This window comes from Budorcas taxicolor, chromosome 14 (assembly GCF_023091745.1).
Source record: "Budorcas taxicolor isolate Tak-1 chromosome 14, Takin1.1, whole genome shotgun sequence".
In the NCBI taxonomy this organism is placed as follows: Eukaryota; Metazoa; Chordata; class Mammalia; order Artiodactyla; family Bovidae; genus Budorcas; species Budorcas taxicolor.
Genome location: NC_068923.1, coordinates 68,116,484 through 68,139,376, shown reverse-complemented (window position 1 = coordinate 68,139,376; position 22,893 = coordinate 68,116,484). Strand labels below are relative to the sequence as shown.

At 38.0% G+C, this 22,893-nt stretch overlaps 1 protein-coding gene across 1 annotated transcript in view; it reads left to right on the top strand.

Annotated features, from left to right (window-relative positions):
• The window catches only part of PKHD1L1 (PKHD1 like 1), a 180,267-nt gene that overhangs the window by 45,431 nt on the left and 111,943 nt on the right, over window positions 1–22,893 (top strand). Inside the window, exons 18-25 of the mRNA XM_052651713.1 lie at window positions 3,086–3,243; window positions 4,109–4,222; window positions 5,697–5,846; window positions 7,677–7,801; window positions 12,065–12,228; window positions 13,765–13,937; window positions 21,456–21,603; window positions 22,339–22,493. Of these exons, the coding sequence (XP_052507673.1) occupies window positions 3,086–3,243; window positions 4,109–4,222; window positions 5,697–5,846; window positions 7,677–7,801; window positions 12,065–12,228; window positions 13,765–13,937; window positions 21,456–21,603; window positions 22,339–22,493 (1,187 nt within the window). The remainder of the gene's footprint in view (window positions 1–3,085; window positions 3,244–4,108; window positions 4,223–5,696; window positions 5,847–7,676; window positions 7,802–12,064; window positions 12,229–13,764; window positions 13,938–21,455; window positions 21,604–22,338; window positions 22,494–22,893) is intronic.

Sequence of the window (22,893 nt, the reverse complement as noted above, 5' to 3'; positions counted from 1 at the left end):
TTTTTTTCTAGGAAACAAATTTGTATCCTGTGCACCTCCACTGAAAAACGTAAAAGCACCATAAAATGGGAGGAGAAAGGAAGTGGATTCATAGTGTTATCAACTTCAGGAGAAACAAATTAACTGGTTAATTTTTTATATTGTAATTTAAATTTTAGTTGTATTTCAGAGTGTACAGCTCCAAATGCATGAGAAACACACTACACTATAAGCTACAAATACACTATTAGTAATAGTCTACTTTATATTTAGCAAAAATTAGTGAAGATATTTAATTCTGGAAATGAAATTTAAGTAAATCAGTATTTCTCAGGAGACACTTAGTCTGGCCAGATCTTGCCCACTGAAAGGATTCTTTGGTCAAACCCACATAGGAAACACTGCATATCACACCTTCTCCTTGAATATTTATAGAACCTATTAGAATATTAAAATCCCCAAGGAATCCTGCAGTGAGCAATAAAAACAACAAAGCACTGAAAACAAAAACAAAGCAGTGCACCTGTATTTAATATAGCATTTTCCAAAATTATTTGATCTCTTTACCCTTTTCAAGTAATAGCTATTAGCTTCCAATTACATGTTCAAATCTTAAAGCCAAATTTAGCAACCAATTTGGTGTCTCAGACAGTAAAGACGCTGCCTGCAATGGAGGAGACCCAGGTTTGATCCCTGGGTCAAGAAGATCCCCTGGAGAAGGAAATGGCAACACACTCCAGTATTCTTGCCTGGAAAATTCCATGGATAGAGGAGCAGCCTGGAGAGCTACAGTCCATGGGGTTGCAAAGAGTTGGACACAACTGAGGGACTAACACTGTCTTTCTTTCTTTGGGTGTTTGGGATTTCTGGCCCATGAAATAGATCCTTGAACAAATTGCTTTTTTTGGAGCAATCACTATTTTCTAATTCATATAAGTAAAATGTTACATCAATGTTTATGTCTCATTGTATGAAATTGTTAATTTCATTGCTGAGTAGAGAATTTTGTTTAACATGAAGTTCTACAAATTTCCTATAGGTTATCTTGTCAAAATGCTATATAAATAAAGATATTATTATCTTTGTTCTCTCAGAAACATGTTTTTAAATCAAAGAGAAATTTTAAAGGTTCAGCAGAAACCTTAACTAATATGATATGGTACTTAAATCATAACTGGGCAAATTCTAGGACTTTACTCAACAGAGAAAGGCAACAGGATTCCATTGTTAAAGCATCTTCCTAGTGAAGAGAAACATCTGAGGACAAAGCCTGATTTCTCTCAAAGTGAGATGGTATAAACAAGCCTCACAGGCATGAGACTGTTTCCTGTGATTCGCCTTTGTACTCTATTCATATCTGAGGAAAAGAGCAGTTCCCAGCCTAGCCCTTTACACTATGATGATGGTACTGGAGCAAAAATAAAAGGATTTTTGGAATATTCTATTGCCCATTGATTTTTACCTCTTGATTCCAGTGCCCAACTTCTGTTTATCTTGCAAAGCATCCTTTTAAGTTACAAAAACAGAACCTTAATATATATGTTACCTTTATCGGCTATTTTGCTATTTCTACTAGGGCTAAATGGACTGGAAAAGGTCAGTTTTCATTCCAATCCCAAAGAAAGGCAGTGCCAAAGAATGCTCAAACTACCGCACAATTGCACACATCTCACATGCTAGTAAAGTAATGCTTAAAATTCTCTAAGCCAGGCTTCAGCAATATGTGAACCATGAACTCCCTGATGTTCAAGCTGGTTTTAGGAAAGGCAGAGGAACCAGAGATCAAATTGCCAACATCCTCTGGATCATGGAAAAAGCAAGAGAGTTCCAGAAAAACATCTATTTCTGCTTTATTGACTATGCCAAAGCCTTTGACTGTGTGGATCACAATAAATTGTGGAAAATTCTGAAAGAGATGGGAATACCAGACCACCTGACCTGCCTCTGGAGAAATCTGTATGCAGGCCAGGAAGCAACAGTTAGAACTGGACATGGAACAACAGACTGGTTCCAAATAGAAACGTCTGGTTCCAAATAGTACATCAGGGCTATATATTGTCACCCTGCTTATTTAATTTATATGCAGAGTACGTCATGAGAAACGCTGGGCTGGAGGAAGCACAAGCTAGAATCAAGATTGCTGGGAGAAATATCAATAACCTCAGATATGCAGGTGACACCACCCTTATGGCAGAAAGTGAAGAAGAGCTGAAGAGCCTCTTGATGAAAGTGAAAGAGAGTGAAAAAGTTGGCTTAAAGCTCAACATTCAGAAAATGAAGATCATGGCATCTGGTCCCATCACTTCATGGCAGATAGATGGGGAAACAGCAGAAACAGTGGCTGACTTTATTTTTCTGGGCTCCAAAATCACTGCAGATGGTGACTGCAGCCATGAAATTAAAAGACGCTTACTCCTTGGAAGAAAAGTTATGGCCAACCTAGATAGCATATTCAAAAGCAGAAACATTACTTTGCCAACAAAGGTCTGTCTAGTCAAGGCTATGGTTTTTCCAGTAGTCATGTATGGATGTGAGAGTTGGACTACAAAGAAAGCTGAGCGCCGAAGAATTGATGCGTTTTAACTGTGGTGTTGGAGAAGACTCTTGAGAGTCCCTTGGACTGCAAGGAGATCCAACCAGTCCATCCTAAAGATCAGTTCTGGGTGTTCATTGGAAGGACTGATGTTGAAGCTGAAACTCCAGTACTTTGGCCACCTGATGCGAAGAACTGACTCATTGGGAAAAACCCTGATGCTGGGAAAGATTGAGGGCAGGAGGAGAAGGGGACAACAGAGCGTGAGATGGTTGGATGACATCATCGACTTGATGGACATGGGTTTGGGTGGACGCTGGGAGTTGGTGATGGACAGGGAGGCCTGGCGCGCTGTGGTTCATGGGGTCACAAAGAGTCAGACACGACAGCGACTGAACTGAACTGACTGTGGCTAAGTCTCAGATTCGAGGATGTGCATCTTTTCCGTTCATCCTGTTTTGTGTGTGATAATGCAATTCCAAATAAAACCAGTTTTGTTAAATCTGAATTTCTTTCATGGCTATATTGATAATTAATTGACTGCCTCAAATTCTGTTTGGTACTTCATTGCAGGAGACTTTGATCTGCTCAGTTATGAAGCATTTGAAGGGAACAATGTCACACTGGCTATTACAGAACAAACCAAAGGAAAACCCAGTTTGGACACCTTCACACTCAGCTGGGATGGGATCACTTCTAGGCCTCTGACACCGCAGTCATCAGAAGCTGAAGTATGCTGTGTTCATTTTTCAAGCAGAAAGCTACTTAAACATCAGCCTTCTACAAAAACATATTTTAAGGAGTGGTAATACATCTCCTACTTGGCATGGTAGGTTAGAGCCAACTCATAGCGAGCAGAAGAATGCATTGGAGTATATATATATATATATTTTCCAGTTAATTTTTCATTTGATTGGGAAAGCTATTTATTTGGAACTGTTTGCCGCTGCTAAGTCACTTCAGTCATGTCCGCGACGCCATAGTGGACGGCAGCCCACCAGGCTCCCTTGTCCCTGGGATTCTCCAGGCAAGAACACTGGAGTGGGTTGCCATTTCCTTCCCCAGTGCATGAAAATGAAAAGTGAGGAACTGTTTAATGAGGGGCTAATTCATTTAGTTTTACCTCATTGATGTTTTTAAAAAACTGCTAAACAAATATGCCTACAGTATGTAATAACTAAATAAGCTAAGATCAGCCAGTTGGATATAACTATTGACATTCTAAAATAAAAATCTTTTTTATTTAAATTCAAAAAAAAAATTTTGACCATGCCAAGCATCTCATGGGATCTTAGTTCTCTGACCAGAGATCAAACTCAGGCCCTTGACAGTAAAAGTGCCAAGACCTAACTGCTGGACCATCAGGGAATTCCCTAAAATAAAAATCTTGAAACAGTCATTATACTGAGATTATCATATATAAACTTAAAAATTATTTAGGAAATTACCTCATAATTATGGCTAACATGGGAATTATCTTATGAAATTATTCCTTTAAAACTAATTAGAATTAGTAGTAAAATTACTAATGTTCTAACCCTTCATAAAGAAATTACTAAAGCTTTAGCTATTATTTATTAATTATTGTTAATTTAGTTTCAGGCAGCAGTGGAAGAAATGGTTAGCAGTAAGTGCCCACCACAAATTGCAACTTTTGAAGAAGGATTTGTTGTGAAATACTTCAGAGATTATGAAACTGATTTTAACTTGGTATGGAATATTTAATTAACCTCAGAATGGACAAGATAAGTATTCATATAAATGTGTGGAATTTTGTCTTTTTTGGTTAGCATTAATTCCTTTATCATTTAAAGTCAAGTTACAAATATAATTTTGTTATATGTTTATTGATAAGGTTCTAGCATCTTCCTGCATTATAAAATGATTCATTTATAAAAGCAGTAATTCTACCACATATGAATTTTCTTAATCAAGAGAAAGTAGGCAAGATGGGTAAATGTGAGATCTGTAGGGTTTTTTGTTTGCTTTCTTAGATTCAGAGTATATTCTTTTTTCTCATAGCTTCAGAGAATATAATTTGTAGTAGAGCATTATATAGTGAATTGCTTCCATTACTTTTTGAGATCACCCTCTGGTCAGTTAGTATGAGGCCTAGTCAGTATTTATTTTTTGATAAAATACAAAGATTTTTCTTTGATTTACAGTAAAGAAAATTTAAAATATACTTATCTTCCTAATTCTTATTTTGAAGACTCAAGGAAGCCAGATAGTCACCATCCAAGTGAATACCTTAGGCATAAGAAATATTTAGGCAAGTTATTCAATTCAGATTAATACTCCAGAAATAAATGAGTCCTTTAAAAATAGATATATATATAACATATATCATGTCATGCTTTATGCAAACAGATATATTAGTGAGAAGGGAACATCATTTAATGGGCCATGTTTTCAACTTGATTTAATAAATATACATGTATTGAGGTTCTTCTGTCGTGAGTGTGATACTTGCAGACAAGGAAACTGAACAAGTAATTTACATTATACTCCTTTCCTGCTTCGTCTACAGTCATCATCATAACACACATTCTTGACTCACGTCCCCTTGACTCTTTCCTAGCACCACTCTCTCACATCCCCACTTCTCTGCATATATTTTAACCCTCTCTCTGAAGCTCCTTAGCTCCCTTTTCTTTTTAGGTAGCAATCCATTTGTCTCTTCTCCTGAGTCATCTTTTTTAATACTATTATGTGAATTAGACACCTCCCTTCAGGCTTAGTTTTATAATCCTTGGTTCCTTTGTCCCCAAGTAGTCGGTTCCTGTGTGTACAGATAGGGTGCTTCGCTCCTTGAACCCTGAAGATTAAACAAAAAAAAAACAAGCAAATGAACAAGCAAGCAAACACCTGGCACAGAATGAACACTAGAAATCATTTGTGAGAGGAGTGAATAAATATCCTTAAGGAGTTCATAATATAAATGGAAATATAGGACTTAAAAAATAGTCAAATACAGGTACAAGGATTATATGATTATGGATCTAAGTGAATGATATAGAATGAGAACCTTAGACTTTCAAAGAAGAGAGAAAACATTTCAAGTTAAAGCAGTTTGGGAAACCGTGGGATCTGAGTTGTAACTTGAATGACTTAGATGAAGATGCTGGGGAATGAACCAGAAAAATAAATCATGTTTTCATTTGAAATATTATTTTTGCTGTAGGAGCATATTAATAGAGGGCAGAAGACAGCTGAAACTGATGCTTACTGTGGTCGTTATTCCCTGAAAAACCCAGCTGTTCTTTTTGACTCAGCAGATGTTAAACAAAACAGACTACCATATGGAGACATTTTATTATTTCCTTATAATCAGGTAAGCTCAACAAAATGATATGCTAACTGAATTTGTAAAATACCTTGGTAATAAAATTTCATGAAATTTTGAGACAAGGAAAATTGCTTGTCATGTGAAATCTCATCTCACTGGCCTCGCACATGCTTCACATGCTTGCGATTTCCTCTTCTGCTGATTCTCAAATAAAGAAACCTGGAGTCACAGACATAAAGAACAAACTTGTGGACACTGGGAGAAGAAGAGGGTAGGCTGCTTTCAGAGAATAGCATTGAAACATATACATTACCATATGTGAAATAGATAGCTGGTGGGAGTTTGATGTATGATGCAGGGAACCCAAAGCTGGTGCTCTGTGACAACCTGGAGAGGATGGGGTGGGGAGGGAGGTGGGAGGAGCTTCAGGAGGGAGGGGTCACATGTATGCCTATGGCTGATTCATATTGATGTATGGCAGAGGCCACCACGATGTTTCAAAGTAATTATCCTCCAAATAAAATAAATAAGTACATTTTTTAAAAATATGTAGTGCCACACACATGTATTCTGCTTTACCTTGTAATTTTGGAAAAAAATATATGCACATTAATGTAAATAGCAAAACAATTAAAAGTATATAATCTCCTCAGTATTCCTCATTATTTAAAAAGAAACAAAAATGGATAGCCATTATAGTGATTTTGGGTATCCACTCAGGAAAAAGTGAAAGAAAACCACAGAGGAAATGCCAGTTTTAGGATAGGTATTACACACATCTAAGCCAAGAGAGGAGAAGGCAATGGCCCCCCACTCCAGTCCTCTTGCTTGGAAAATCCCACGGATGGAGGAGCCTCGTGGGCTGCAGTCCATGGGGTCGCTAAGAGTCGGACACGACTGAGCGACTTCACTTTCACTTCTCACTTTCATGTGTTGGAGAAGGAAATGGCAACCCACTCCTTGCCTGGAGAATCCCAGGGATGGGGGAGCCTGGTGGGCTGACGTCTATGGGGTCGCACAGAGTCAAACATGACTGAGTGACTTAGAAGCAGCAAGCCAAGAGGTCGTAGATTTACCCTTTCTATTTTTAAAGAAGTCTCCAGTTGTTGTAACACATGTTCTAAACTTCTAAATTCTAGATATATCTGGCATTCTTAAGGAGTCATGGGCAATTAAAATTAGTATTTAATGAGTTTTGTATAACAACAGGGCTTCCCAGGTGGCACTAGTGGTAAAGAATCCACCTGCCGATACAGGAGACACGGGAGACACGGGAGGCACGGGACGATCCCTGGGTTAGGAATACCGCTGGAGGAGGATGTGGCAGCCCACTCCAGTGTTCTTGCCTGCAGAATCCCATGGACAGAGGAGCCTAGCAAGCTATAGTCCATAGGGTCGCAGAGTTGGACACGACTGAAGCCCCTTAGCATGCATGATGGTAACATGTCCACCTGTAAATGCTCACCTGCATTCACATCCTAGTTAATCTACCTGAATGCTTCTGTCTTCTTTATGTGTGTAAAGGCCTTTTAAATTCACTGAAGTGTTCAGAGTTGACCTTCATCCTTACATAGCTCTATGACTAGAGAGAGTGAATTATTTCCTTTTCTTAAGGAAATAATATCTAAGAAAACAATAAAAGAATTAATCATTTATTATGAGGTCACGTCACTCCACTTCCTCTTCTATAAAACCTTCCCAATTCTTCTGCATCTGATTGTCCAAAGTTAATCATTCTTTCCTCTATGTTCCGATATATTTTGTATTAAAAAAGCTCAGTAGACATTTATTGGATTATATTGAATTAATTTTAATTTCTGAAAAAATCTTAATAGTAAGATACTTTTGCTAATTTTTTTAATATTTTCTATGTAGTTATGTTTAGCATACAAAGGATTCCTGGCAAATTATATTGGCCTAAAATTTCAATACCAAGACACAAGCAAGATTGCTAGAAGCACTGATACACAATTTCCATTCAAGTTTGCATATGGAAACAAGTAAGTGACACTGTGAATTTGAAAACTTTATACTATAGTATATAAACTATAACTATAAATTCATTTCTTGTTTGTTTGTTTTTGAGAAATCTTGTGCACCATGGGTCTAACCATGATTTTTCTGCCTTCTACATAAGTTTCCTTACAGAAGTAGTTGTGCCAAAAATAAATCTGTAGATTATGAAAATAAAAATTCTTTGTTTCATCATCCATGACCATTTAAAAGACAAAACAATAGTAAACTGTAGAATTTAAGTTATATATTATTAAATCTAATAGTGTTTCTAGTTACTGAAGGAAGGTAGAGACAGCTTTATCACAGTATTATCATTAGACTGATCACTGAAAAAAAAAGTGAATGTGTGAATGGAGAAAATAAAATATTTTGATGGACATACCAAAGGGAGAAAAGAAAGCATTCGTCACTTAGTCCTCAGTTGTGTCCAACTTTTTGCAACCCCGTAGACTGTAGCACACCACTGGACCACCACGGAATTCCTGAAAAGGGGGTCTTAATGGAGGACTTTGCTTCTGGATGAAGAAACTGCTCCATTTCAGGAGCAGGCCATTTCAGGCTTCCTGCTTTCTTGATCATCCCAACACTGTTTTCAAAATGTAGGGATCAGCTATTATTCCATACCTTCAGAAATGTGTAAACTCCAAAACACATATAAATATATTGGACTATAAGGGGAATTTTGTTTGTTAAAGTTTTAAGAAAACTTTTTAGATGGATCTCCCATGAATGGGAGGGAAGGGGTGATGTAAGGAGAAAACCAGAGTTGCCTGTTGGTGCTCCCTGAATTCCATCAGGAGAAAACGAGATGTGCTCACTGGCCTGATGACAGGAGCAGTGACAAGGGATGGGACCAGACAGGCGGGAGCAGACAGAGCCAGTCAGAATTGTGGACTTGGATGCAGTATCTAATGATACACCGCACTTCTGTGCCCCAGCCCAGCTTTTTGTTGTTGTTGTTATTGTTATGTATTTAGTTAAAATCATATTTAACATTCACATTTTTGTGCAATGTAAATATCTATGGTGAGCTCCTAAAATGTACCATTATTATGTTTCCTTTTTTCCTCCCTTCTTTCCTTCCTTCATCCCTTGTATGTATTTTTTTAATTAATTTACTTTTTATTGAAGGATAATTGCTTTACAGATTAATTTGAAAGTTTTGAAGTTTTGCCAGTGCTCGTAGCTTTCTCCTTGCAGAAGTGGGATGACCTTTTGATAAGAAGGGAAGTTATAGTCTTTGGTTTGAAAAAAAATGTTGTATTTCATGCATAGCATTCTGGCATCATATCCTGAGCATATAGCCCTAATGACCTTCAGATCTTCTGCTCAGTCAGATGAAGTGGGAGCAACTGGGAACCAATTTTAGATACTGGTGTCAGAATCTCTAATCTTGAGGCAGGAAGCCATAGTTGAAATGTAGGTACCCAAGAGATGTTTGTCAAAGAGGAAATATTTAAGAAGAACCTTTCAAAGAATGGTTCAGAACACATGAAAATTCTACCACTGAATATTCCTTAGATTGTTAGACTGAGCATTAAAGGATACTTATTTGTGTTTTACCCCAGGAATAAAATCTAGAATCATGCTTTCATAGGATGTAAAGAAAGAAAAAAATTTTTTATACACAAAGACAGAAAGTTCATCAGATACTGAAGTTTGGTAAACTTGATGTGGACTTCGAAGGGCAGAGAGCTGAGGGAGCTCTGTGTATGAAGTGGACTGTGTTGGCACAGAACTCTAGGAAGCTGCTCTCTCAGAAAGTTGCAGGACACTCTTGAGTCTTGTTTTCTAAGAAAAGCTTAAGATGAGTCAAAACCAATTCCTCCCTGCCCTAACAAAAGAAAAGTAACCTTCCTGAATTAATGCTTTAAAAAATGTCCTTTTCCTGACAGTTCAAATTTCACCCTTAACATTGCTTAAACAGAGTATGGCTCTTATGTTTGCGCTTTGGGCATGTTTTATACATTTGATCCATCTTTATCTGGGGCTTCCCTGGTGGCTCAGATAATAAAGAATCTGCCTGCAGTACAAGAGACCTGTCTTCAGTCCCTGGGTCTGGAAGATTCCCTGGAGAAGGGAATGACAACCCACTCCAGTATTCTTGCCTGGAGAATTCCATGGAGAGAGGAGCCTGGTGGCCTACAGTCCATGGGGTCACAAAGATTCAGACACAACTGGGTGACTAACACTTTCTCTTTTTCACTTCATCCTTGTTTTCCACAGAAGATGAAGAAGATAGGCAGTAAAAGAGAGAGGCAGAGACAGATAGGGAAAGACAGAGTATTGAAGAAGGTGTTGGATTCCCCTCCCATGCATAAATATATCTTTGAGGCTATTACAACAGTTTAATCCAATATATAAAATGGGACCAAAGTTAGCTCCTGGAATGAATGAAGTGACTGAGAACAATGCTGCAATTTCCTAGGGTAATTGTTGAATCTGAAGAGGCTGCAGTCACTCTCTGTTGGCCATCACAGAGGAGGAAGCAATGCCAAGGGTTAAGGCAGCCCTCTCCATGTTAATAGGCAAGGAGCATGGAAAGCCTGTGCACAGAAAGAACATATCCCACTGTATCATACTCAGTTTGATTGAAATCAGGGGTAATCTGTGATGGATTATTGTTAAGCAAGAGTCTTTCTTGAAGGGACATCCCTCATGCCCAAATTGAACTATGGAATCACAATTTTAATTTTGATCACCACCACCTATATGCATTTCATTCTTCTTATTGCAGCGGGATTTTGGAAGATTTCACAGATCTCAGTTCTTCCATGTTAGTCAAACTGTCACTGAGCACATCACTAAGTAGTTCTTCCTTTAGCCTGCAATGTATCTGCTGTGCATTAATGTGAAGACGCATTACATTTGGTGAAATTAATGGGCTTCCTTTATCCTAAATGCCACAAGATCTTTCAACAAGAAATACCATGCTTTAAAAGAGGATGGTTCTCTGGTTAAAAACTATTAATGTTACCAATGAAAGCAAAGTAAATTCTCCTGCTCCTAGCTGGTGTTTCTAGACCTGCTCTTATGTAGGTAAGACAGTCCATTTATAGATCAATTAGGTGTGTTAGCATTTGTTTATTTTCAATACATTGTTAGTATCAAAAAGTGCCACTTTTTCTCAAATATTGTCTCCAAAACCAGTGATGTGTGTAGCTGTAAATCCAGCTTCAAAATCCCAAAGATAAAATCTGGTTTTCCCTTAGAAAATGAAATTATCTAGCCACAAAACACAGAGAGTACTGTTTGCTTAAGTTTTGATATCGTCTATAGTCTCTATTTCTCTTATAAAGGGTCTGGCTCAGTGGGCCATTTTTTCCTAAGTAGTTTTTAGAACTTCAGAATCATATAATTAGTCATGGAAGTCTGCTTAGAATCCCAAAGTACTTTTTAAAATTAAAGAGCACTTTAATTTAATGTAGTTCTGCATATATTTTTTTAAAATGATGCAGTCTGAGCTTTGATGCACTGGAAATGTACTCAATGATGAATTTGCAAACCACGGAGTTTCAAAATGCGAATAAAAGGTGCTCAAAGAAACTAACCAGTTGATCAGTTCATTGGTAGCTGGTGCAAAGACTGTTGTTAAATTGTATTTAGTTATTTGAATGGCAGTATTTGTCTCTTTATTGCAAACTCCAGTTACTGAATTGCTTTTGTAATTTATGAGATTCCAATGCAATTAATATTTAATGGAACTCTGAATCTAAATTTAGAAGGTACTGTGCAACCATTTGTATGGATTAATAACTTCTGCAATGTTTGTCCCTTAGTTATAGTGGACAAGGCAACTCCACTGAGCTCTTTTGGAAGCATTATCAAGTTACAGCCTTGCCTCTTACTATTGGCTGAATTCTCTGTTCTATCCCTGATAAATATATTTTTTTACTAAAATGATTTCTTCATTCTTGTGTCTTATTTCTATATGCTTTCCATCAAAGTGCATGCTCCTTAGTTGACTTACTTGTCACTGTAGAATGTTGCTTTACATTCCTATGCCTACTGCCAAGGCTACAAATAAAAGCTATCTTTGCAACATTAAATCTTTCCCTCCCAGTGTAAGTTTCTGCCTGCTATCCCTTGTTGTGACTGCTTCTCTGTGCTATTAAAGTATGCTTATACTCTTCTTGTGGGAAAAGAAAGACTTTTCTTCCTTAAGATTTTAATGTGTTTTATAGTGTATTGGTTTACATTAAACATTGTAACTGAACTGTACATCTAATTAAACAACCATATTTCAGCTGGACCTACACTTGTATAGACCTTCTGGATATCATACAAACCAAATACACTGGGACAAGTTTTTCTCTTCAGAGGATTAGCTTGCAGAAAGCATCAGAATCACAGTCTTTCTATGTGGATATTGTATACATTGGACAAACATCTACGATGACAACATTGGATGGTACATAGTATCATTTCATATCTAAAACAAAACTTTTAAACCTATTTTATACTAAAATCTTATCATAGATGTTATTTATATTCTGTATCTTAGATAGAAATGTTAAATTGTTTATAGTATTGTGGTTTAAATCATATTTTCAGTGAATAGGGCCAGATGATTATTCTAAAGATGAACGCATCCTTAATGCAAACTCTGTCAGTATAGCAGGAATTAGCTTTATAGTTCTGGATTCCATTTATAGATAAGTACACTGTGGAAGGGCTTCTCAGGTGACTCAGTTGGTAAAGAATCTGCCTGCAATATGGGAGACCTGAGTTTGATCCCTGGGTAGGGAAGATCCCATGGAAGAGGGCATGGAAACCCACTCCAGTATTCTTGCCTGGAGAATCCCCATGGACAGGAAAGCCTGGTGGCCTACAGTCTATGGGGTCGCAAAGAGTCAGACATGACTGAGTGACTAACCACCACCATGCTGTAGAAAACATTCTAATTTTGCCTAGTTTGATTTTTGAGAAATGAATCACCAAGCTAGAGATCTGTTCCTGAAAGGCAACTATTGCCATTGATCTCTGTCTAGTAAGAATGAGTTGAAACTTTCCATGGTGTTTATTGTGATAATTAGTAAAAATATAAATGAAAATCTTATTTCTGATATTTGTAGTATTTCTTTCTAGTTATGTCAATAGATTCATTTATGTGAAATGTGCTAATAAGATAATAAAAATTAAACTTCAGTCTTCAAAAAAACGAAAGTGAAGGTCGCTCAGCTGTGTCCGGTTCTTTGCAACCCCATGGACTATACAGTCCATGGAATTCTCCAGGCCAGAATACTAGAGTGGGTAGCCTTTCCCTTCTCCAGAGGATCTTCCCAACCCAGGGATCAAACCCAGGTCTTCTGCATTGCAGATGGATTCTTTACCAGCTGAGCCACAAGGAAAGCCCAGTCTTAAAAAAAAAAAAAAAAATCAGTCTAATTCCAAACAGTCACCTTAATAAGTGATTTTTACCGTATTTCAGAGGAGTTTTGAAATCCTTTTCTTTGAAACTATTTTAAAACTAAATGTTACTAGTAAGAATAGTAACATTTAGTTTTAAATATAACATTGCTTACAGTAATGTTACTATCACTGTAAGAATCACTGCTTTTGAATCCACTATCACTGGACCTTTGTGATTGGTGGAGCACAGAAGACAGCTGATTTGTGCTGGGTTAAAGGCTCAGGTCCTAGTGAGCACCATATTCAGGGACCTATGCCAGAACAAAACTAAGTGGCCGGCAGAGGGCTGCATGGAGCCCAGAGCTTGGTGGCTTTTCAGTATTTTGTTTTAGACTCATATATCAAAAGACTTCAAAGCTTTATGTTCTAGAATTGAAAGTTTGCCAAACCTCACAAACTACTTACCTTAAGGTCTTTCTAAAAGTTGATTTCAAACAGTTTATTCCATGACACATGGATATTATTTGATGTTTTCTTTTGTTAGCAGCAGAAGCTATGCAATTTTATCTCCCATTACTTTATTTGTATTCTTTAGAAATGTCAAAGAGAAGACTTCCAGCATTAGCAAACAAAGGAATATTTTTAAAGGACTTTCAGGTGAATCAGACCAAAAGTAATGGATCAAGTATAACCAACCAGTATTCTGTCACCATGACATCATATAATTGCAGTTATAATATACCCATGATGGCTGTGAGCTTTGGGCAGGTAAGCTTAGAATTTTACAAGTAACTATCTTCAACTTATGGAACATTAGCTTTGACCTAGTAAACATAAAACATTATTATGAATAGATGACACAGATTAGATATCTTTGAATAAGACAAGACAGTTATTCTAAGGATTAAATGAAGATTTAGAGGCTTGAAATTGAGCATGAATTTTCATATTGACCATGAGAATTCACTTTAAACATTAAAAATTTTTTAAAGAAATGTATCTATGGGGAAAAAAGCAGGAGAAAATAACCTTAAGAATCAGCTAACCAGATTTAAGTTTTAAATCAGCTAGCCAGAATTTTCTCTGTTGATGTAAAAGAAAAGGCTGTGGGCTCTCCCAATAAAGATCTTTGAACAGAGATTATTGAAAGAAAACTTCTGCATTAGGTTGTTAAATTGTTTCTGTTATAAACACTTTTTATTATTTGTATAAAAATAGATAAAATGGGAAAGAGATGTTTTTCCATAATTCCAAAAGGATCTAAAGAGTTCTTTTATACTGTTTGAGTATGAGATCTGTGTTAAATGTTGCAGTTATGAGAATTAATGTTACATTTAATTTTTACAACATCTACAATTAGTTATATAACTTCCCACAGCAAACCAAAACCAAGTATACGGCGTTCAAAATTCAAGGGTAAATAATAATTAAATATTATAATTTGAGTCTCACAAAGAACTTTCTGTTAAGTTTTATGATTTAAAAGACTAAAACACTATAAGTGTTCCACAAAAATTGCTTTTACCCTTTCCAGACCCAATGTTTTAGTCTTAGTATCTCTAAGATAAACATCTTATGTTTTTCAGTCTTTGAGCTGTCTAACAAAATGTGTCGTATGTGTATGTGCACATACTTAAATGTCCACATGAATGAATTGTTTTAAAAACTAACTTTGGGATCATTGTAGACTCATGTGCAGTTGTAAGAATTAATACAGGAATATTCCCATACTTTTCACCCATTATCCCCCAAGGGTAGCATCTAAAAGCATAACACAATAGCCCAACAGGAAAGTTGACTCTGATGCAGTTTACCGACTTTATTTGGATGTTATCAGTTCTGCATGCTTTCATTTGTGTGTGGTGTGTATACGTATGATCCTTACACACAGCTGTTTATTGCATGTATAGATTCTGCTGACCACCACAGCACAGTTCCATCCTGAGAATCCCTATGGATACACTTTCATATAGCCACACCACCTACCTCCCTTTGCCACTGTCTTATATCTGGCAATAATTATCTCTAATTGTGGCATTTACAATGTTACATAAATGGAATTAGACTTTATATAATCATGCTAGCATGAAGTCTTTTGATATTGACTTTTTTCACTCTGAGTAATTCCCTCGAGATCTCTCCAAATTGTTGTATATATTAATAGTTTGTTCATTTTGATTGCTGCTGCTGCTGCTAAGTCACTTCAGTCATGTCCCACTCTGTACAACCCCATAGACGGCAGCCCACCAGGCTCCCCCGTCCCTGGGATTCTCCAGGCAAGAACACTGGAGTGGGTTGCCATTTCCTTCTCCAATGCATGAAAGTGAGAAGTGAAAGTGAAGTCGCTCAGTCGTGTCTGACTCTTAGCGACCCCATGGACTGCGGCCCACCAGGCTCCTCCATCCATGGGATTTTCCAGGCAAGAGTGCTGGAGTGGGGTGCTATTGCCTTCTCCGTTTGATTGCTGAATAGTGTTTAATGGTATGGATGCAACATAAGTCTATTTAACCACTTAATTCTTGAAGGACATTTGAGTTGTTTCTAGGTTTTGGCTGCTTGAATAAAGTTACTATGAACATTCATCTGTGGGTTTCCATGTGACATAAGTTTTCATTTTCTGAGTTAATTGCCCAACAGTGTAATTATGGGGTCATGTGACAAACACATGTACAGCTTCATAAGAAACACCATACTCTTTTCCAAAGTGGCTGCAGCATTTTACCTTCCCATCAGCAATGTATGAGTGATCCATTGTCTGCATGAATATGCCAGCATCTAGCATTATCACTATTTTTTGTTCCAGCCATTCTGGTGTGGTATATACTATTAGCTTATTTTGGTCTTAATTTACATTCCCTGATGGCTGATAATGTCAAACACCATATATGTCCTTCTGTGATATCTGTTCATCCCTTTTGCCCAATTTCTAATTGGACTATCTTCCTATTGTTGAGCTTTTAAGGTCTTTCTGTATCCTAGATGTAAGTCCTTTTTCAGATGTATGCTTTGCAAATATTTTCTCCCAGTCTGTACCTTGCCTTTTCATGGGCTTCATGAGGTCTTTCACAGAGCAACAATCTTAATTTGATGAATTTCAGTTTATCAAGTATTTTCTTCTACAAATGGTGCTTTTGGTTTCAAGTCTAAGAACTCTACTTTTAGCCCTAAGTCCTAAATATTCTTCTTTGCTTCCCCTAAAAGTTATATAGTTGTGCATTTTACAATTAAGGCTATGATCCATTCTGAGTTAACTTTTGTATAAGATACGAAGTTCTAGGTCCAGGGTCACTTGTTTGCTTATCCCTGTGGTTGCACTAGCACCATTTATTGAAAAAACTATCCTTTCTCCATTTGAATTACTTTTATATCTTTATAAAAAAAATCAGTTGGGCATATTTGTGTGGATATATTTCTGGATTCCACTCCAGTATTCTGGCCTGGAGAATTCCATGGACTGTATAGTCTGTGGAATCACAAAGAGTCGGACACGACTGAGTGACTTTCACTTTCACTTTTCTCTATTCTGTCCCACTGTTCTGTGTGTCATTTCTTCCACCAATAAATACCACATCCTCTTGATCACTGTAGCTATGTACTGAGCCCTAACATTGGGTAGAGTGATTCTTCTTACTTCACTCTTACTGTGAAAAATTGTTTTAGCTATTCTAGGTCCTGTGTCTTTCCATATAAATTCTGAAATAAGCTTGTTAATACCGACAAAAATCTTGCTGGTATTTTGATAAGAATTGCATTAAACCAATGTATTCTTTTGGAAGGAATTGACGCCTTTACCATATCGAGTCTTCTAATCTATGAATGCAATTTTTCTCTCCATATATTTGATCATCTTTGCTTTTTTTCCCAACATATTTAACTTTTTGATTGCATTTACCAGCATTTTGTAATTTCAGGTCAGATTCAGTACACGTTTTGTTACATTTGTATGTAAGTGTTTCATTTTCTTTGAGGTCGTTGTCATGGATCTTATGTTAAGTTCAGTTTCTCCATGCTTGTTATTTTCACCTAAAAATATGATTGGTTTTTGTGTGTTGCTCTTGTATCTTGCAGTCTTGCCGAAGTCCATGACTTTTTACAAAGTAAAGGCACTTATGTAATCACTTCAAGATAAAGAAAATCATTAGACCCCCGAGAACCTTCTTTGTGCCTTTTCCTTGTCGTTAGATTATTTGCCCACAGCCCTAGATAACTACTATTTTAACTTTACCAACATTAGTTAGTTTTGCTTTTTTAACTCATCATATCAATAATAATACACTTGTCTAACTCAATGAAACCAAGCCATGCCTGCCGGGCAACCCAAGATGGGCGGGTCATGGTGGAGAGGTCTGACAGAATGTGGTCCACTGGAGAAGGGAATGGCAAGCCACTTCACTATTCTTGCCTTGAGAACCCCATGAACAGTATGAAAAGGCAAAATGATAGGAAACCAAAAGAGGAACTCCCCAGGTCATTAGGTGCCCAATATGCTACTGGAGATTAGTGGAGAAATAACTCCAGAAAGAATGAAGGGATGGAGCCAAAGCAAAAACAATACCCAGCTGTGGATAGGACTGGTGATAGAAGCAAGATCTGATGCTGTAAAGAGCAATATTGCATAGGAACCTGAAATGTCAGGTCCATTAATCAAGGCAAATTGGAAGTGGTCAAACAAGAGATGGCAAGGGTGAACGTCGACATTCTAGCAATCAGCGAACTAAAATGGACTGGAATGGGTGAATTTAACTCAGATGACCATTATATCTACTACTGCGGTCAGGAATCCCTCAGAAGAAATGGAGTAGCCATCATGGTCAACGAAAGAGTCTGAAATGCAGTACTTGGATGCAATATCAAAAATGACAGAATGATCTCTGTTCGTCTCCAAGGCAAACCATTCAGTATCACAGTTATCCAAGTCTATGCCCCAACCAGTAATGCTGAAGAAGCTGAAGCTGAACGGTACTATGAAGACCTACAAGACCTTTTAGAACTAACACCCAAAAAAGATGTCCTTTTCATTATAGGGGACTGGAATGCAAAAGTAGGAAGTCAAGAAACACCTGGAGTAACAGGCAAATTTGGCCTTGGAATACGGAATGAAGCAGGGCAAAGACTAATAGAGTTTTGCCAAGAAAATGCACTGGTCATAGCAAACACCCTCTTCCAACAACACAAGAGAAGACTACACATGGACATCACCAGATGGTCAACACTGAAATCAGATTGATTATATTCTTTGCAGCCAAAGATGGAGAAGCTCTATACAGTCAACAAAAACAAGACCAGGAGCTGACTGTGGCTCAGATCATGAACTCCTTATTACCAAATTCAGACTTACATTGAAGAAAGTAGGGAAAATCGCTAGACCATTCAGGTATGACCTAAATCAAATCGCTTATGATTATACAGTGGAAGGGAGAAATAGATTTAAGGGCCTAGATCTGATAGACTGAGTGCTTGATGAACTATGGACTGAGGTTTGTGACATTGTACAGGAGACAGGGATCAAGATCATCCCCATGGAAAAGAAATGCAAAAAAGCAAAATGGCTGTCTGGGGAGGCCTTACAAATAGCTGTGAAAAGAAGAGAGGCGAAAAGCAAAGGAGAAAAGGAAAGATATAAGCATCTGAATGCAGAGTTCCAAAGAATACCAAGGAGAGATAAGAAAACCTTCTTCAGCGATCAATGTAAAGAAATAGAGGAAAACAACAGAATGGGAAAGACTAGAGATCTCTTCAAGAAAATTAGAGATACCAAGGAACATTTCATGCAAAGATGGGCTCGATAAAGGACAGAAATGGTATGGACCTAACAGAAGCAGAAGATATTAAGAAGAGGTGGCAAGAATATATGGAAGAACTGTACAAAAAAGATCTTCACGACCCAGATAATCATGATGGTGTGATCACTAATCTAGAGCCAGACATCTTGGAATGTGAAGATAAGTGGGCCTTAGAAAGCATCACTATGAACAAAGCTAGTGGAGGTGACGGAATTCCAGTTGAGCTGTTTCAAATCCTGAAAGATGATGCTGTGAAAGTGCTGCACTCAATATGTCAGCAAATTTGGAAAACTCAGCAGTGGCCACAGGACTGGAAAAGGTCAGTTTTCATTCCAATCCCAAAGAAAGGCAATGCCAAAGAATGCTCAAACTACCACACAATTGCACTCATCTCACATGCTAGTAAAGTAATGCTCAAAATTCTCCAAGCCAGGCTTCAGCAATACGTGAACCATGAATTCCCTGATGTTCAAGCTGGTTTTAGAAAAGGCAGAGGAACCAGAGATCAAATTGCCAAAATCCACTGGATCATGGAAAAAGCAAGAGAGTTCCAGAAAAACATCTATTTCTGCTTTATTCCCTATGCCAAAGCCTTTGACTGTGTGGATCACAATAAACTGTGGAAAATTCTTCAAGAGATGGGAATACCAGACCACCTAACCTGCCTCTTGAGAAATCTGTATGCAGGTCAGGAAGCATCAGTTAGAACTGGTCATGGAACAACAGACTGGTTCCAAATAGGAAAAGGAGTACGTCAAGGCTGTATATTGTCACCCTGCTTATTTAACTTCCATGCAGAGTACATCATGAGAAATGCTGGACTGGAAGAAGCACAAGCTGGAATCAAGATTGGTGGGAGAAATATCAATAATTTCAGATATGCAGATGACACCACCCTTATGGCAGAAAGTGAAGAGGAGCTAAAAAGCCTCTTGATGAAAGTGAAAGAGGAGAGTGAAAAAGTTGGCTTAAAGCTCAACATTCAGAAAACGAAGATCATGGCATCCGGTCCCATCACTTCATGGGAAATAGATGGGGAAACAGTGGAAACAGTGTCAGACTTTATTTTTTTGGGTGTAAAATTACTGCAGATGGTGACTGCAGCCATGAAATTAAAAGACGCTTACTCCTTGGAAGAAAAGTTATGACCAACCTAGATAGTATATTCAAAAGCAGAGACATTACTTTGCCGACTAAGGTCCGTCTAGTCAGGCTATGGTTTTTCCAGTGGTCATGTATGGATGTGAGAGTTGGACTGTGAAGAAGGCTGAGTGCCGAAGAATTGATGCTTTTGAACTGTGGTGTTGGAAAAGACTCTTGAGAGTCCCTTGGACTGCAAGGAGATCCAACCAGTCCATCCTGAAGGAGATCAACCCTGGGATTTCTTTGGAAGGAATGATGCTAAAGCTGAAGCTCCAGTACTTCGGACACCTCATGAGAAGAGTTGACTCATTGGAAAACACTCATGCTGGGAGGGATTGGGGGCAGGAGGAGAAGGGGACGACAGAGGATGAGATGGCTGGATGGCATCACAGACTCGATGGACGTGAGTGAGTGAACTCCAGGAGATGGTGATGGACAGGGAGGCTTGGCGTGCTGCTATTCATGGGGTCACAAAGAGTTGGACACGACTGAGCAACTGAACTGATGTACTCTTTTGTTTGATATTATGAGATTCATGTTGTTGCATACAGCTAGGTGAAGTTTGTTCTTTTTCCTGTACAGTATTCCATGGTGTTAACATACAACAATTTATCTGTTCTGTTGATGGGCTTTTGCACTATTTCCAGTTTGGGATTATTATAAATAAAGTTGCTCTGATCATTCTTGCACATGCCTTTTGGGACTTATATTTGCTCGTTTGTGTGGGTGATAGGACTTATAACTTTAAATTCCACAAGATTAACAGGGATCAGCAGCCAGAGAATATCATCTTCACTATTAGAGTTACAATCTATGAGTGTTTATCGCACACATTGCGTCTGTCACTTGGCACTCAACATTGGCACTTAACATTAGACAGGTATTTCCTGAGTCTGAATTAAGCACTGTATTGATCATATATTTCTTTATATCATTAGTTAAGTTTTCAAGTTTCTGTATGCTATTTCTTTAAAAAGGTTTTTAATTTTTTGATAGCCAAGACCATGTTTCATATTTCTTTGCTTCACCACCCAATGTGATTAGCATTGTACCTTGAACAGAATGCCTGCTCAATAAATATTTGTTTCTTGAGTGATGGTGGGCACTCTCTGAATTAATGAGGTATTACTGTGGTTCCAGCTGATTGCTGCGCAGGTGACTGCGTTGACTTGAGCCTCATTAGTGCAGCCACGTCGGTATGGCCTGTGTTGATTTATGTGACTCTCCTTAATGTTCTGAGGAGTCCTGAATACCTGAGGCTCATTTATGTCATGTCATAGGATTGTACCCTGGTGAAATAGAGATCGTGTTCACCATTGTTATATTTAACCATTTTATCAATATTTATTTTGGAAATTAGAGAATCACAAATGAGACAGAGAATGAGTCTGTTTATAGAGGAAATAACTGGCCCGGGGAGTCAAAGATTCGTATTCAAAGAATTCAAGCAGCATCTCCGCCTCTCAGGGGCAGCTTTGACATTCACGCGTATGGACATGTTCTCACAGGTATGTGAAAAAGTCCATAACTTTGGTCTATCAGTTGAACTATACTGATCTAGATAACCATCATAAACATTTCAGTGTATTTCTTTTTAATATTATTTCTTTATGTAATTTATAGAGTTGAAATCTTCATTAATGTAAGACTAAATTATTGAGAACAAATGACATTTTCATGTTTTCTTCATCACCTCACCAGATACCCTAGGTTAAATTCCCAAAAATTTGTTTCTCTTTTATGGCCATAGCTGTTTGGTTACCTGTGAAATTGTTTTTCTTTTAAGTATTTGAGCCAAGGATCAATGTCTGAGGTACATAACTCATGTAATTTTTGTTTCTAAGAAATATGTAAATTTGTTGCATAAGGAATGTGAAAATTTCATTTTTTTTCCATATTGGAGGAGAACAGTTGGTTTACAAGTGATAAACTACATCTAATGTATGTTAAAGGTGACCATGGGTCTTCCCCAACGGCTCAGTGGTAAAGAATCTGCCTGCAATGCAGGAGTCGTATGAGATGTGGGTTCGATCCCTGGGTGGGGAAGATCCCCTGGAGGAGGGCATGGCAACCCACTCCAGTATTCTTGCCTGGCGAATCCCATGGACAGAGGGGCCTGGTGGGCTACAGTCCATAGGGTTGCAGGGAGTCGGGCACGACTGAAGCAGCTTAGCATGTACAAGAGTGATCACAGTTTTGTGAATTTTTGATTCCCACTGTTTGCTGTCTTTCTGTGAATGCAGGTATCCCCGCTGCTGTGTCAGCCGCAGATTTGCAGTTTGCTCTCCAGAGTCTAGAAGAAGTGGGACAAGTCTCAGTGACCCGAGAGGGAGGCTGTGCTGGATACTCATGGCGTGTCAAGTGGAGAAGTATATGTGGAAAGCAGCCTCTCCTGCAGGTTCCCTCGCATCACCTGGGTTTTGTTTTCTTCTGTGTGTTCTTTGCTTATTTGCACCCTGCCTCATGCCAAAGAGACCTGGAGACTGTGTGTATTTTAAAAGTGCAAATGATAGACTAAACATTCAAGGAATTCCTTTCCATTGCTTTCCATAAAAGGAAATTGAGGGAAAGAAGATTATTCAAAATTAAGTTGACCAGGTATTCTCTTTTGTGGAGAACAGCTATTGGTGCTTTATGCCTGGCATCCTATGGGGGAAGTTCAGGAATTTATGGAATAGAAGACCCTTGACAGGGGCAGGAAGAGCACAGGCAGGGCCAGTCTCAGAACTAAATCTGCGTAAACTGTGAGGGAAGGCATTGTGTAAGGGGGAGGGTGTACTGGGGATATACTGTATGGG